The following is a 12,981-nucleotide window of genomic DNA, read 5'->3' as shown; positions in this document are numbered from 1 at the left end:
TACTCCAGGTAAGTGTAAAAACAGTAATTTTGTTCTTCATATATATAATCCTCTCTCAAGTTATATTTAAACCAAGTTCCTTCTGTAGGACCTCTTTCTGAATCTGCCTTTACTGGAAAACTTGTGGAGAGACTGTACTTTGCTTGTTAAGGAGCAAAGCAGGCTTAAAAGTTCCACGGGTAATAGAAAAGATGCTGAGAGATGTGGAGAGGAGCTCAGCCACCTCTTAAAGGTGAGAGAAGGAAACATCTTAGGAGCCAGAAATGCAAAGTTTACTGCAACTCAGTCACTCGGCTATTCTGATGAACCCATTTCCAGTTGCTCATGTTGCTCACCTCTTTGCCACATTAAAACTGGTGAATTGCACAGCAATAACTAATGCGACCAGTTATTTTTTACGTTCATCTATATGAAAAATAATGTATTTTCTGCAGTACTTCCTTCCACCTTATAATGAGTACTTATATCTCTGACATTACAACTGCACCTGTTGTGAAGCTGGACATCAAACTGTTTGAGTCTTGCAAGACAAAACTGGTTGTTATCTGCTCTTTAACAATTTCTCCCTTCAATAAATCAGTTCCCTCTTTGTTTTCTTTTTGAGTATTTCCTTTTGCCGTCAAATTAAGCAGTCTTGCTTTTTATCCTCAACGGTAAAAATCACAGATTTTTTTGTATGGGTTCTTCTCAGGTCCTACTTTGACTGTCTCTTAAGGTACAACCTGTTATTCCTTCTTTTGTAAGTATCCCAGCAAGGTAGAGCTTCTCTTTGGTTTTTGAGGCATACCAGTGTTGCCACTCCAGACCAGATGTATAGCTTTATTCTGCTCTTCTGACAGCAGCGTAAGGCTTCTGAAATTTCTTCCCCCTCATGTCCTTGATAAATAATAGAGTAATTTAAAACTGTGAACTAGGAGATCAGCACTTAGAGTGATTAATTTCAGAGATAGTGACTTTCCTCATGGTCATATCACTGCTCTACTTCTATCTACTTCCAAGAGAAAATGTCATTTTACGTGTACAGCACCTAGTTGAATAACGGGTACATTTTTAAGGGGGCTAATAATAAAGAGCTGTAGTCCATTTAATAAAGTTCTTGAAATAAACAAGTGGGGGAATATATTTAAAAAGCAGTCATTCCCTGGAAGCGTTCAAAACCCATGTAGATGAGACCCCAACATGGTTTAGTGGTGGACTTGGCAATCCTGGTCAAACTTGATGACCTTAAAGGTCTTTTCCAATCTAGTTGATTCTATTATTCTGTTTCCCAGGTTATGTACACTTTTTTACCAGTTCCTGATCTGTAACTGTTCTGTTTCCCAGGTTATGTACACTTCTTTACCAGTTCCTGCTCTTTAACCAATTACATTTTGTTTTTTCTACCTGTACACTAATGCATTGAAGAGTTATGGATCAAGATGTGCCTGGATATTGCCTACAGTGACAAAGTACTTCCCTTGCTTTTAATGTTTCCTTTGCTGAAAATCATTAAGAAACAGGGTGTTGAAGGGTAATTATTAGAGAATTCAGCAAGACTGTATTTCTAACAAAGTCACTGGCTCACTGGGTGAGTGATTGTCACCTAAATTACAGCTTCAAAACTATTTCAAGCACCTGACTAGGCTCCTGTTCCTACTGGCTGGTAACTGGCAGCCTAAGAGTTGCTACTGAGCAATTTGTCACACCTGTGCTCTGAGAGGCAGCAAAATCTTACAAGCAACAGGAAGTCAAGACACAAGTGAGAATCTGAATCTCTGCTACTTTTACGATTTCAAAGTATGTTTACATTGAATTTAGATTACAAGGCTCCTTGGATGTGATACACCTATCAAAGTGAATTCGTTCTCCATTAGTGTAGAAGAGAGTTTCTGGCTTCTGCTCAGCTTGGAACCCAGAGTTACAGCTTTCCAGAAGAGTGTCCGATGCTGTAGTAGTCTGAAGTATTGTCTCCCTTCACCCAGTCAAAAAATAACAGTGCAGACAAGAATGCAGGTTGTGTAAGAGAGGAAGACAGACTACATCACAGTGATTCTTCACTTTACTGTAGGTGAGGAGGGCTCTCATGGAGATAAGAGGGTTCTGGGCTATATTGCTTAATTTTAATTTCTACAGGTATTTCATCAAATACTTTAAATGGAAAATGGTTTTAAATGGAAGTCACTGGAGGCTGTCACTCTTATAGGAAGTTTGCACTGTAGAGTCACGTTCCCTGTTCTTGTGTTTCATGTGTCTTCTATTGATTTGCCATTGGACTCTTACATAGAACACAAATGTACATGCAGACATATATTTTTGTATTTTAATGAGATAGAATCTACCATCAGTGTCTCCATTTGCTGGACAAGGAGATGTGCTAGTCCAGGAAACCTCATACTAGCCCTATGTGGAAAAAGACACTGCTTGACTTCAACCTGTGTTTGTGGTTTATGGCCACTAGGATTTGAATGGTCCCTCTGCAGCATTTCAAATTCCTGTTGTATAGATTACATTGTGATTGGCATCCAAGCTACGGGAAAAATTGTCACTATCCTCTTCATTCTGAAATCCCACTCAGGACTGAGTGACTTCCAGGGCAGCCTGGTAATGTGTGCATTTTAACTTAGGGTTAATTGTTGCATTATTTGCTTTGGTGATGCTGGTATTTTGACAGAACTATCCCCTAGATATCTTCTGTTCTGTCTAGAAGTAAAATCCCTTAACTTGGCATTTATTCTGCCAAACGCAGCGAGAAATCCTCTCTTGTTTTTTTCAACATCCCCTCTGTGGTAGATCAGTGGGAATTTAGGAGCCCAGATCTATTTACGCTGCTTAAAGATACTGCAGAAAATTGTATTCCTTACTGTTTTGTTGTTGCTATGAGTACATCCATGGTTTTGTTGGACTCCATTAGCCCTGCAGATCTGTTTCTGAAAGTTTTTGTAGTTATCTGTCTCTCAAGGGCTGAATCTTTCCCAGAAAGATGACAAGTGATATTTTGGAGATGCCAATTGGAACTGGCTACAGACACTTGAAAAGAAAAGCAACATTTGCTTGCTGGATAGTTACCATTCTCCTCCCTCTAAGTTCCCTGTGAGTGTGATGAATTTATATTTGTTTGCCTCCATTAATGGATTTTGGGTGTTCTAAGATCTTGGAAATAGTGATGGAAATTTTTAGATGCAGCTCTGTAAATGATGCGGTAGAAAGAGCTCAAACTGTTGGGTGCTAGTGGTGCTGTGTTTTTGCTTGTTTTTTTTTTTTTATGTGGCCACATTCATTACGTGGATGCCTTCATCAAGCTGTGTTCCGAAGAATAGGCAGATGCAAAGTCTGTACTAGTGGGCTAGAACAGAATAGTTTAACACTTAATGTTTTGTTGGAGTTACAAAAAAAGATAAACAGCAGGGGCCTCCATATTCAGAGTGTAAGGAAAATAACAACGTGTTTGAATGTAGGATGTATTCAACAGCTGAGTCCTAGGTATTAGTGATAACTGAGCGCAACACTAATTCTTTTTAAGAGGGGCAGCATATCAGGTCAGACACATGAAATTCCAGGAAGAGGCAAAACTTTTAAATGACAAGATAGCTGACTGCCAGTACTTCTGTACAGGTACATTGATTTTACCTGACACTATGTTCCATACACTGGTAACTGCGTTATCATGAAGAGAATACTTAAGGTTGCAAACTTGACTACAAATGTTCCTCCTGGCGTTGGTCAAGGAGACTGTCCTCTGGAAGATAAGAATGCTTTCAGAGGCAAGGCAGCAGTCACTAACTGCAAAAGTTGCCAGGCAACTTTCTTCTTTTTTTTTTATTTTTACATTATGCATTTAACTTAAGAGCAGTGATGTCTTTATTTCAGATTGGGTTTGCAGTTGGTCAGAGATGTCACAGCTTCCCAAGAAAGGCAAGTCCAGCCTCTAGTTTATTTTCTGCTGTAGTATAATGGGGGCTTCAACCAGACAGTACAAGAATGTCCTCTCTTTGTTTCTTCAGTCTTCTGTTTTCTTTCTGATCTCCCACTCCTACAGGATATTTTACCCCAGAAAGTTTTGGAATCTGTTTGAGCAGATAATGGGCCAGTTATTCTGTGTGGGGTTTTTTTTTTGGTGGTGGTATTTGGTTTTGTTTTTTCATTTTTCTATGACATCTTGGAAGAATATATATGTGCATCTCTGCATTCTGGAACTAGTGTCCTCAGTAGTCTGTCAACTGCCTGCTATCAGTCCAAGCAGTAAGTCATGATTTCTCAAGTTACTTTTTCCGTGTGTCCTGGGTTCACCCTGCCCTCCCCCCTCTCCTCCTTTTAAACATTCACTTTTTGTTGTTTGATAGCATAGGTAAGTATTAAGCATTACATCCATTGGTCTTCTTATCTATAATTTCACCTTGAATAGTAGGGTCCGCACACAGTGACAGATAAGAATATAGATTTTTGGCTTACTAAAATGTTCACCAAAATTCTTATGGGATGAATCTTCATTTGTGAGTACTTCAGTAATACTCTGATTAGGACTCTCCTAAGCCAGACAGCTATTTTTGTGTGCTTCTAATTAAAAAGCTTTTGGGTACTGCAAAAGAAAACTGATTGCCTGGCATGGAGTAGGTTGGGGGACTTTTTTTATTTGGTTGGTTGTTTTTTTTCCCCAAGTAGTTTTCAGGGATTACTTTTATTCATTTAGATGCTTAGTAGAATAACTTTCCTACAACTTGAGCAGCCAGGTTTTAAGTTTATGGCTGTGTGTGGACTGATCTCTTTTACAGCATCCATTGAAAACAGAATTGGAGTGAACCTCCAGCAGTCGTCCATTTAAAAAATAAGTTAGCTAACATGAAGCAAATTGAAGATTTTAATTTTTTTTCAGGGAATAACTAAATGCTTTAAGGTTTGTTTTGTTTACCTTGGAATACCATTATGTGTTCCCTTGTCTTTATTAAACAAATTGTGGCACTTGACTTCACATGCCCTTTAAAATGGGACTAACAAGTAGGTATGTCATAGTGTTAACCAGTTTCTCTTTTAAACTCATGAAATTTTAAGTGACTTATGTGACTTCAACACCAATAAATACTGCAAAAAGGTAAGTAGAAAACACAAAGCAATAGAGGAAGTCTGTCTAGTGGGCACGCAAGTTGCCATTTTACTTTCTTACTACAAGTAACACAAGTTAATAGTATTACAGCTGCTCTGAACAGAACTCTTCCATTTCAAGGCCATCTGCTTTACTGGTGGAGCTTGGCTTTTAGGAATCTCAACAATTCAAGTAAGGCATTCACTTCTGTTAGTCACTACAGAGGTGTTCTGTGAGAAATTTTTTTGCATTAGTTATCTGAAATTGTAGTTCAGAATATAGCTTCAGAATTAATACTTGATAAAACTGAATTCTTGTTGCTTTTTAGATTGCTCCACTCCTTGGGGAAGATCAGGTTACTTGATGTTGGTAGCTGCTTTAATCCATTTCTGAAGTTTGAAGAATTTCTGACAGTTGGTATCGATATTGTTCCAGCTGTTGAGGTATGTAACAGTTGCTGAGTTTATATTAAGTTTGATTCTCAGATACTTCAGAATTCTTCAAAATGACCGTAAAACAAAGTATGTTTAATACTTAAGTATGCATCCTAAATTTCTGTGCTTTTAATAGGAACTGTGGCCCTCCTACTACATCCTTTCCTATGAATAGGGCATAAACTGTAGTTGTGGTTTGGTTTAAGAATCTGGTTGGTTGGTTGGTTGTTTTTTTTTTTTTTTCCCCCAGGAGTTATGCCTTTACAATGCAGTTGTGAATCTTAAAATTGGAACATTTTAGTAGCTGTCTTTTAATAGCATTTCACATATGCCTTTGCATCTTAAAAGGTGTAAATAAAAATTGAGTAGGCTTATGTTTAGGCATGAGCCTCCCAAGAAGTTCCATTCACTGACAGAAGGAAATGATCGGTGACTGTACCTGATGAGTTTTTCTGGGGAGCTTTAGTAACCAGTAGTGCACTGTAACGGCACTTTTCTGTTAGTTGCTAGAAATATTATTGAACTAGTGTAATCCTAAGGACAAATTTATTGCCACTTTTGGAGTAAATTCAGTTTCTCTAGGCAGTAATTCTGCTGTAATCTTCTGTTCTTTCTTTTGCTCTTAACCCAACTTATGTGAGTCATAATAGTGTTTCTCAACCAAGGAAAATGACAAAGTGTTATAAAAATGAGAAGGTAGAAATAAATTTCTGACAGAAAACACCTTGACCATTCAAACCTTCACCAGTTACAGTTTAAAATCAGGCTCTGTTAAAAACAGTGACCTAAGTTGACCCTCTTCAGAGGTGGAGAGGTGAGAATTGTACAAATACAGTAACACAGCTAACTAGAAAGTTGCATTCTGTTATTCGCTGCAGTATGGTTTACATGCTAAATGCGTGGTATATTGTTGTGGCTACCAGGTGTAGTCCACTAACACCTAGTTTATCTTTCTGTGTATGTGCTTAGAGTTAATGAAAGATCTTGGAAAAAAGATGGCCTTTTAAAGCAATTCAGTGGTTTTTTTTCATCCAGAACACAAAGAAACTTTGAGTGGTTTCCATCTTGCCTAATTTGAAGAATAGGCACCAGTTGCCCAAACACAATTTCACAAATACTTAAGAGACTGTAGGACACCTGCATCCAGGTTTTGGGCGAGATGCAGGATGTGAAGGAGACAGATGCCACTGAAGTGGCAGCCTGTGGCACCTAAAATAATAATATGTGGCAAGTAAATTTCCAGCTAAGATATACAAGGTGTCTACATCTGGGATTTTAAGTTCCAGTTGTAGTCAGTGAAGATTTAGTAAAAATAGTCAGGGTGAAACCTAAACATCTGCTGTTTCATGGTGAGATGAATTGTGTTCTGACCTCATGGGCATGCCTAGCTCACCAGTGACTATAATGGGAGCCTAGGCACCTGAAGTCACATGAGCTGAATCTAAGCATTAATTTTTGGGTATGTATAGTTAATATTTTGCTATGTAGGCTATTGTGCTATTTTCGGGAGAAAATTACTTTTGTTTTCATGAAAATCAGTTTAAATGTAGAGTGACCAAAACCATTATTGGAAGAGTCCCAGAAAGGTCACTTCTGTGGAGGAATATGAGTAATCCAGGCCAGACAAAAGGAGAGGAAACTGAGACCAGGGTAAACAGAACAGGTTTCTTCTTGACCTAGTGTTTTTGTTGGCTATTCCTTCTAACATTCTGCTCATAACACAGATATTCCCGACTGCAATTAGCAGTGGTTATTTTCATAGAGGATTTTAATTTGTCTACATTAAAAAACCAAACAAAACAAAACCCCACAGCAACAAACAATAATGCAAAAAGAAAAATTGGAATGAAGAGAGAATCTCCACTTTGGGAAAACACAAAATTTCACACTCTTGCAAAGCATGCAGTACCGGAATTAAAAATTATAATATACAAGTAAGATTGTGTTCTTAAATGTCAGTGGATGCACTAAAATGTGGCTGCTGTTTCAGTGTCCAGGAGGAATTTAACATCAGTTCAAGATTTTTATATGTAGAGTTAAGTAGCAGTCTCCACTTTAGCTGCATTTTTGTCCTAAAACTGTCTGCAGAGTCAAGGTTCTGCTTGAAGCACACTTTAGTCCTGAATTTGTCTTTAACATGGTTTCTACACAACTGTTTTATTTTTTCCACTACTCACAAATACTTGCAGTCTAAATTGTTTTTTTTTTAACTGTATATGTATAACCTCAAACTTTTAAAGTCTTGCTTCTAAGTGAAGTTAGCATGGTACTCCGAACAATTACTCTTCAAAGCACTTCTGTCTTCTACAATTTAATAGAGGATATCATGAAATGACTACTGATAATTTCCTGTTCTAAGTATTGTAAGCAAGCAGTATATAGCCCTGCAGGTATAATGGTCGCAATTAAAATTTCTTTATTATAGCCACATAATGCAAGTCTTTCTTGATTTTTCACATTGGAGGCCAAGATTAAAGCTGCTGAAAAATAAATCACAAATTCTTATATTTTTTTAAACACTGACTTTTTCTAATTTACTGCATACTCTCAGAGAATGGGATTTCATATAAGCAGGAATAACATTCTCTTCTACTTGGAAAAAATTGTGCTTATCAGTTGCTTTAGAAATGCCTTTACAGTGGTGTTCTAGAGAGATTTTTGAATGTTTTTTCATAAAATATGCTATAAATATTTTTGTGGTATGAAAATGCAGATTTAAGTCCACCTTTCAGATGTGCTTAACAGAATGTTTTGTGTCTGCTTTCATGTTAACTTACCAGTTAAGTGTCTTGTCGTTCACTGCACATTCTCTAGGCATTAAGAACAATTTTTGTTGCTATTGTGTCAAAACTTTACCACTTAATACCATTTTTATGAACAAAGTCAGTACCAGGCTTTGATGAATATAAAGTGTCAAAACTGAAATGTAGTGAATAGCATACTATTATCTTGATTTTTTTGAATGCTCTGTGATTAAAGATGTTAAGAACTTGCTCTTCTGTATGTTGTATTGCGGTGTCATTTCCCATCTCTGATAACTTGAGCATGAATGATCAACAGATGGATTTATAGCCCTTGACTTACTTTGATAATTGCCCAAATGTGTACTGCTACACTTTGCTTTTACAGTAAGGTTAAAACATGAATCTGTATTACTGCTGCCAAGCAGTTCGTGCACTCTAACTTTCTAATGTGTTGCCTTGCCGTAGCTTCTTTCTTTCTGTACCAGTAAAGAATAACACTTTTTTCCCAAGTGACCGAACTTGGGAAAACTAAGCTTCTTAGATTCTTTTCAGAGAATTGATGGAAATACGGAGGTATCAGATTTAGTTTCTAAATACTAATTTCAGGTTTATAAAAACCTGTAAAAGGTTTCTAGCATCTGGAGAAAAAAAAAAACAGTATGGGCTTATCTGACTTCTTAAAGCATTTGTTAGAAAGTTGTTTCGATACTTTGTTCTACTTGAGCTAAATTTCTATTTTATTCTTTTAAGTAAGTGCTCTCAATTAACAAATCTCTAGAAAATTACTGCACATATAAAATTTTGCTTTGCAACTGTGAAAGCTAGCATTGTATGTTAAACTGGTATTTTAGATTGTTGAATTTTAACAGCAGGAGGAGTGTTCAACAGGCTTAATATTTCCTCAAGAGATTGGAGAAGTTATCACTGATTTTTCTGAAAATCTATTGTATTTGCTCTCTAAATTAACCTTTATATTTGTTTTTTTTTCTTATTCCATTAGAGCGTATACAAATGTGACTTCTTAAATCTTCAGATTCAGCAACCACTCCAACTGGCACAAGATGCTATAGATGCCTTTCTTAAGCAACTGAAAAACCCTATTGATTCTCTACCTGGAGAACTATTCCATGTCGTTGTTTTCTCACTCCTCCTTTCTTACTTTCCATCACCCTATCAACGATGGATATGCTGCAAGAAGGCACATGAACTTCTCGTATTAAACGGCTTACTGCTTGTAATAACTCCTGATTCATCTCATCAGAATCGCCGGGCTGTGATGATGAAAAGCTGGAAAATTGCCATAGAGTCCTTGGGTTTTAAACGCTTCAAGTATTCCAAGTTTTCTCACATGCACCTGATGGCATTTAGGAAGACTTCCCTGCAAACAACAAGTGACTTAGTTAGCAGGAACTACCCAGGAATGTTGTATATCCCGCAGGATTTCAACAGTATAGAGGAGGAGGAGTATTCCAACACTTCCTGCTATGTTCGATCAGATACAGAAGATGAACAACTAGCTTATGGTTTTATGGAGCTACCTGATGCTCCTTATGACTCAGACTCTGGAGAAAGCCAGTCTAGTTCAATTCCTTTCTATGAGCTAGAAGATCCTATATTGCTTCTAAGTTAATGTAGTTGTTGAAAGGCCCTTTCAGTCAAACTCTTGCTTAACTGATTTTGCTATACTAACATGGGCTCAACACACAAAAATGGTTTGCATAAAGAAAATGCAAAGGTTTACAGAGTTTGCTATTTTTTTCTACTTTTGAATTTTAAAATTTATTCTTGTATGAAAGTGAGAAAAAATACAAGTTTTATGCACATGACTCATGTCATAGCATAAATTGCTGTTACTTTCTTTAGATTTGTATCACTAATTCTTTTCCAGAAAGGTACCATTCTCTTTAGTGCTGTGAAGTGTGAATTCTATTTAATTTGTTAAACGTTGTTTCAATATTTTAACCCAATGTGGTTGAGCTTAAGACGCTGGAGTTGCTGGGCTTCTGAGAAGTGTATGTAGGAAGAAATAATTAGCACTTTAACTAAATGTGCAGATAGGTTAAGACACTTGGTTACACGTATCCCTTCATAATTATGGAGCAAAACTTTTTCCCAAAATTTGTTTCACTCTGGTTAAGCCAGAGATGGAGAAACTACAATGCTTGCACATTTAATTTTGTTTATTACAGCCCTCTTGAGGTAAAGCCAAATGGAGATAACACCCAATGCTGGAATATATTAATCCATAGTTATACATACAGTGTAATTTTGTTGCATAAATAGCAGTTAGATATGAGATTTCTGTAGAGGTTATCCCCCCCAGAGGAGTATGGTACATCTAGACAATTATGTTTCACTTGAAAGCTGGAACGTGGTTTTGCAATTTTGCAATTTTATGAGTGCACAGACATATATCAGTATTTTTCTCCAGTTCTCTTCAAACTGTTTTTTGGGGGGACAGGGTGGGTTTGTTATGTTTTAAAGTAAATTATTTATGCATTTTAAAAACAAGCAACTCTTTCTTTAGTTGTCCTTATTTGTAGACCTCCCAAGTTATACAGTAAATACAGACCAATTTTGTAAAACGGAACATAATTTTACAGTTTTTCAGGGATACACATATTTGCACAAAGTTGTGTATTCAGACCACACAAGTGAAGTTAACATAATTTGTTTGCTTATTTGGACCCCAAAATCTTCTGGATAGCTAAATAAAAACTCCATAGCTGTCTGAAAACTGGTCCTTGCTATCAGGAGATGGAACAGAAGTGGTTTACATCTATTAAGTTTTTTAACTTGCGTAATAAATCTGTGAGTTTTTGCAGGAAAGAACAATTATATTCAGTGGTAAAACCAGGGGATTCAGTATTAGCTTAGCTTAGCTTTCCCTCCATCTAAAAATAATGGCCAGAATTTTCAGGTTTGGATGTTAGGCTGTTAAATCTATACGTAAGTGCCTAATAATAAATGATTTGAACTAGGTGCCACATTGGGGTTTTGATTTCCGCAAAATGGTAGAAAATACTAATAGAGTTTCAAAGGTGGTTGTGGTGAAATGCACCTTACACTCTATTAACCTACCATGTTGTACTTATCATAGAGAGGTTACTGAAGTTGTAGTGTGGAATTTACAGTGGTTGCTACAAAAATGAAACTTACTCCTTCCATTGAAGTTTTGCACTGAAAGTGTCATTGTTTGACCTACCTGTTTGTTTTGTTTTTTTTCTTTTATACTGCTTCCTACATAGTCATCCCCCATTGGTCCAGTTTACACTTGAAATGTGATCTGGACTGTAATGCTTTATTCTTTAACATACGCTTTTTGTGTTTCTCCCCTTGAATTTAAAGCATTCCCTAATTTGTGATTCAGATTTGTTATTCAATCTGAATTATATCCTTATATACAAACCAAACAATTCTGATGTATTAAAAAAAGTTTTGACATACAAGTATTAAGGCTGATCTTTTTTGATTATTTTTTAGAGAGAATACTTCACTAATGAAATCGTCAATGGCTTCAAAATTGGCTCTAAGTCAGTATTTGCATCCAATGCTTTACTTCGCTTGCCGTTCAAAGCCTTTCTTCTTCCCAGTTAACCACTGACTCCAGCAGTGCTCCTGTTAAAGTTCAAATGCTGGTGCTATAAATTCAGCTGTTTATGGAAACTTACTCTGTGCATACTTCAAAGTGTACCTAACATTTTAACTGATACTCCTTTTAAAACAAGTTCTATACCAGATAACATATATGTTGACATTGATTAAATTTTGTGATTTATACAAAAAAGACCAAGATCTATCCCCTCCAAACAGTTTAAAATATTAACATTTAAAATCTAAGCCGTTTTGACAAGTTGGTGACACCATAGTATTTGTGGTTTAGGGACCTGAAGCTCAGAACAGCTTGGTTTTTATGCTGCTCATTCTATATACCTGAAGGGGGGTTTGGGGGTGTGTGTATTTAGTTTGTTTGTTTGGTTTTTTTTACCTTTTTTTTTTTTTTTCAGGGGTGGAGGGGGTAGGTAGAAAGTGGGATTTACATAAATCTTCTATCTCCCTGAACAATAAAGTGGTGATATCAGGAGTTGTTGGATATTTGGCTTTGGTGCAAGAAGAATGTTTCTAGATTATGAAGTATTTGAAAATTATGACTGTGCAAGAGATCTCTTGTTCTTAAGGTGCTGGAGAGGAAAAGGAACATGTGTATTTGCATTTCTGTTGTCTTTATGTCACTACCTTTTGTGAACAAAGCACATTTATTAAAAAATACAAAATCTGAATCTTTTTAAAGACTGTTTCTTTGGGGTGGAGATGTCCCTTTTCTTTCCTGTGCAATTGGCTTATGCAGAAATCCAGTGAAACCAATGCATAGTTTTCCTTACTATCAAGAAAATAGTTGTGTTTGGGTTAATTTTATAAACTGAATTATAGTAAAGATGTGGAAGCTGAAACTGAAGTACCCAATTTAACATCTCGGTTGTGGTCTTTGCTTTACAGGAGACTTTCTGGAGTTCCTCCAGTTGTACCTGTACCATGTTTCTTTGCCTGCCCACTTGGAATGCAACCACTTTTTTAAGACAGTTCCTGTCTTCTCTCTCTACGTGTTCTTAATTTCTGTCTCCTTGGAATACCTTTGCAGCAGAGTGCTTGTGTTTGTTTGTTGTTAACCCATGGAACTTTAGGCCTGTTGGGAGGTTTTACTGAGTTTTGATGAGGGAAAATGATTTTGGAGACAGCTCAGGTTCTG

General features: G+C 36.6%; 1 protein-coding gene across 1 annotated transcript in view; it reads left to right on the top strand.

Moving 5' to 3' along the window:
• Window positions 1–9,978, top strand: part of BMT2 (base methyltransferase of 25S rRNA 2 homolog) — a 33,890-nt gene extending 23,912 nt beyond the window's left edge. The window contains exons 4-5 of the mRNA XM_062609570.1: window positions 5,385–5,499; window positions 9,235–9,978. Coding sequence (XP_062465554.1) covers window positions 5,385–5,499; window positions 9,235–9,864 — 745 coding nt within the window. The 3' untranslated portion in view covers window positions 9,865–9,978. The remainder of the gene's footprint in view (window positions 1–5,384; window positions 5,500–9,234) is intronic.
• Window positions 9,979–12,981: the final 3,003 nt, after the last annotated feature.

This window comes from Pezoporus occidentalis, unplaced genomic scaffold (assembly GCF_034315485.1).
Source record: "Pezoporus occidentalis ecotype Australia unplaced genomic scaffold, CSIRO_AGI_Poc_V1 ctg14, whole genome shotgun sequence".
In the NCBI taxonomy this organism is placed as follows: Eukaryota; Metazoa; Chordata; class Aves; order Psittaciformes; family Psittacidae; genus Pezoporus; species Pezoporus occidentalis.
The sequence above is the reverse complement of the archived record's forward strand: the minus strand, read 5'-3'. Positions and strand labels throughout refer to the sequence as shown.